This window comes from Austrofundulus limnaeus, unplaced genomic scaffold (assembly GCF_001266775.1).
Source record: "Austrofundulus limnaeus strain Quisiro unplaced genomic scaffold, Austrofundulus_limnaeus-1.0 Scaffold39, whole genome shotgun sequence".
In the NCBI taxonomy this organism is placed as follows: domain Eukaryota; kingdom Metazoa; phylum Chordata; class Actinopteri; order Cyprinodontiformes; family Rivulidae; genus Austrofundulus; species Austrofundulus limnaeus.
This window is the reverse complement of record NW_013952441.1, coordinates 2,731,888-2,735,727: the sequence shown is the minus strand read 5'-3', so window position 1 is coordinate 2,735,727 and position 3,840 is coordinate 2,731,888. Positions and strand designations below refer to the sequence as shown.

The 3,840-nt window shown below is 36.3% G+C and overlaps 1 protein-coding gene across 1 annotated transcript in view; it reads right to left on the bottom strand.

The window, feature by feature from the left end:
• Positions 1 to 3,840, bottom strand: part of LOC106516662 (5-hydroxytryptamine receptor 3A) — a 10,825-nt gene that overhangs the window by 5,699 nt on the left and 1,286 nt on the right. Inside the window, exons 2-4 of the mRNA XM_014007132.1 lie at positions 3,263 to 3,420; positions 3,141 to 3,185; positions 2,893 to 3,002 (exon numbers count right to left, since the gene is read on the bottom strand). Of these exons, the coding sequence (XP_013862586.1) occupies positions 2,893 to 3,002; positions 3,141 to 3,185; positions 3,263 to 3,420 (313 nt within the window). The remainder of the gene's footprint in view (positions 1 to 2,892; positions 3,003 to 3,140; positions 3,186 to 3,262; positions 3,421 to 3,840) is intronic.

The window sequence follows — 3,840 nt, the reverse complement described above, 5'->3', positions numbered from 1 at the left end:
ATTTACATGTTTACAATAAATACCATTACTTCCTCTTCTAAGTTGCCCTGAAAGACATGTCAATCCAACTAATCACGGTTTTGCCAAGCTCCGCCCACACACTAACTCCACCAATCACATTTAGGACAAACTCCACCCACACAACAAGGAACTCCCCTGTAAAAAATGAAATGTTGGATTTACTTAACCATGTTATGTGACCTGGTTCCACTTAACTGAGTTGAGTAAATTCAAAGAAATATACCAGTTTTTTAGCCAAAGAACATGAGCATGTTGCTTTGAATTTACTCAACTCAGTTAAGTGGAACCAGGTCACATAACATGGTTAAGTAAATCCAACATTTCATTTTTAGAGTGTACTGCAGAGGGGCCACTTGATGTCATAGTTTTTTTTTAAAGTTGTTAAACATCAGAGTGGTGCACTACCGCTGCTAGTGGTGAAATAGTAGTGCAACTCAATCGTTTGGTTTAACAACTTTTTTTAAATACGTAGAAAAAAAATCTTAGTCAGCCGCTAGCAGTTGTTAGAGAAATGGAAACACTTTAAACAAAAAGTAGAAGGTAAAAAAAAAACTGACAAATAGACCAAAATTGGATGTATGTGGACTTTTTCAAATATCGTTAGATACGGGACTTGTTATCCAACAAAGCACTGAAGCCAACCAAACTAAAACAGCATCTAGGATTTGTCACAAATACAAAGAGCTGGTAAAAAAAATTAAAAACTAATTGTTTTGTGTTAATGTTCATTTGTGTTGGTGGGGGTAATTTAATTCTGCTTAAGTTACAGGAAACTTGATCAATTTAATCTTTAGTTGCTGAAGCTTTTTTCACAACTGGAAGTTAAGCAGCTCATAATGGAGAGCCTTCAGGGATCAATAGCTGAAGACCATAAAGACTAGATGAAACAGCAGGGCAAGTTGTACTTTCAGTTTTGTAGTTTTTCTTGTTGCAGACAAACTCATGTTGTTCAGTTTGCAACACAAACAACAATATAAGAGCGGAACAAATCTGAAGTAGAGCCTATGATAAAGTCTCCTCTATGTTTTTATCTGAAACTGAAAATTATGGATATTTTTATGGATTTGGTCAGCTGGTCTCTTATTACATTTTTGGAACAAATTTTCTTCCATGGGAGGACATGTAAAAGCTGGGACCTCTGTTCTGCTCTGTTCTGGAWATATATTTGGATTCTGTTCACTGGATTCTACAGATTGGCTTGGTGGTCTCCTGGTGTTCTGCARAAACAGCATCAGTAGCTATTCAGGCCATTTTCTGGCTACCTGACCAATATGAACGATTGCCATGCTATCTGCCCTCAGACTCACGCTCTGTGTAAGCTGGTACTCGGTCTGCAAGTGGTTCTTGCTGAGGGTTGTGGGCTGGCTACGGTCTCTGGACATTGCAGGTGAGATGGAATTGATCTTGGAGAAGCTGATAACTCAGCTCGGCAGAATTGTCCACACTATTTGTCTGATTGGATTCACCACATTGGGATGTACCAGTGGACATGAAGGCAGATGGAAATTTATTATTGTCTGCCTGACCGAAAACATTTTCTTCTGTTCCCAAACAACTGATTACAGGCCCCCCTAAACTCAATTTACTTCTCTGGCTAAYAAATGTGATTTTGCTCTGCAGATGTTTTTTTTCTTTAAACACCATAGGGTGTCACATTTGGTCGATATAATATACATATTTTTTATTTTCCTCATCTTTCCGTGTGGTTTTTCTTYTTTCTTTTAAGGGTTGCMCCTCCTCATGATGTTCTTTCATGATGATRATCCTTGTTCTGTRCAGGGGTCTATGGCTGCATGACCAAGGGCACCTGTTCTCCTATGTTTGTTATGTTYTGTCTTCTTGTGAATGGGTGGTCTGAACTGTAATTCTGTTGYACTCTGTACGATGACAATAAAGGTTTATCTTWTCTTAAAGTCACTGTTCTACCTTTCAATATGACAATTTTATGTTTTTATTAATCCTAAGTATTTAGAAAAATGCACTTCAAATGGTTGATAAATGCATWGCTTGAATAGATTTTTTCTAAAGTTTCTGCGGGGTATGCATCTGGACCTTCTGGATCACTTGGTGCTTCTGGTGCACATCACTACATGGGTTTCCGTCATTGTCACCAGCAAATGTTGGCAGGTCTGTAAATGTTTGTCATAATCATATTWTCTTATTTATTTGACAAAGTCTTTGCTTATTAAATTCTAACTGCATGAAATTATAATGTAAGGTATATCAAGATCTACATGTAGATTAATTATCACTTTGATCAGTGGTAATATCTGAATGTGCCTTGTGCCGYTTYAGATTCAACAAGTTGGGCCCCAAGGTTGAACAGATTAAGAACCTCTGTTCTAAATGACAAAACATTTTTATAAATAGAAGAAAGAGAACAGCAACTTCAGTAAAATGATAAAACTTTGTCATCTCAGCTTTATTAAACTGTGGTTCACATTTTAAGCCACGCTTGTTGTGGCCATTARCTACATGTTTGCAGCTAATGGCCACAAGAAGGGGATTCAACAAAAAGGCACTTTGCTGTAAAAAGGACTTTGAACTACCCAACATCCCATAAGGTTTCAGTTTTTGCCGGAAAAGTACTTGACGGAAGTGCAGRAACTATTAATGTTTACATTGATATACTAATACAAAACGCACATTATTGTTCTGCGTTTAAGGAAACAGAATTGTTTGTAACATAAACCTACAGACATGATCATAATCAGAACAATGAAACAAAACATTGGAGAAACTTTTCAGAGTTCCTAGAGATTAATTTGAACATATTTAAAAAAAGAGTGATGTTTCGTGTTTTTTAAAGATCACCTAAAATCTTTACGTGATTGTTTTTCTGACTTGTGTCTGTGTGTGCTGCAGGCTCACATCTCATAGATGAAGACGTCTGGTTTCCACAGCATGTCTACAGGAACCGAGAACTGAGTGATTCCACAAAACTGAGCCGGGTCCCAAGAGATACGTTCGTTCTTCCAACTCTGCAGGAAATGAAAGGTGGATTGAGGAAATAAAAAATTATAAAAATGTTTGTATAATTTTTTTCCAATGCTAAGTCTCAACTTAAAAATAAACAGAATAAAAGTATTTGTTTGCCAAGATTGCCTCAGTCAGCTCACCATAGATGCCCAGATGAAAGGAACAAACGTTTGAGTTTTCTCGACCTGAGAATGAAACGAAGCGCATCAAACTCCCTGATCACCTGAAGAATTAACCATTTATAATTTATTTCAGCACCAACCACTCCCAGTATGGCATAAAGGATGATGTCCAGCTTCACCACGGTGACGTGTGTGTAGTCCAGAACGGGCCGGGTCAGTTTAAACACACTGTTTTCTACTGTCAGGTTCAGGTAATCCAGAACATCCTGGTAACTGCAAACATTACACAACACCCTGCCTACAGAAAAAAATATATATATAAAAGACACGTGCAGGAAGAAAAAAAAGTACAATTCTGTGACTTAGTACCAAAAATTTTAGAATTTCTTATATTATATACAAACATTTCTGTTATGGACTTGAGAACCCAAATGGGAACTGGGAATAAAGGATCAGGCAATGTGGAAGTCACGACAACTGAAACATTCATTATAAAAATAAAAGTTAAAAAAAAACAACAACTCCACACTGCCTAACAAAGGAAGACAGAAAGATCTGCTTAGAACATTATGTTTGTTACTGCATGCTATAGAAACTTTTTAATCAAAACCTTTATATATTTAAAAAATATTTTTGACATATTTCCAACATTATAAACATTTTAAAAACACTTATTTTATTTGGCATTAAAGCTTAAATTTATAATAATCTCATACAC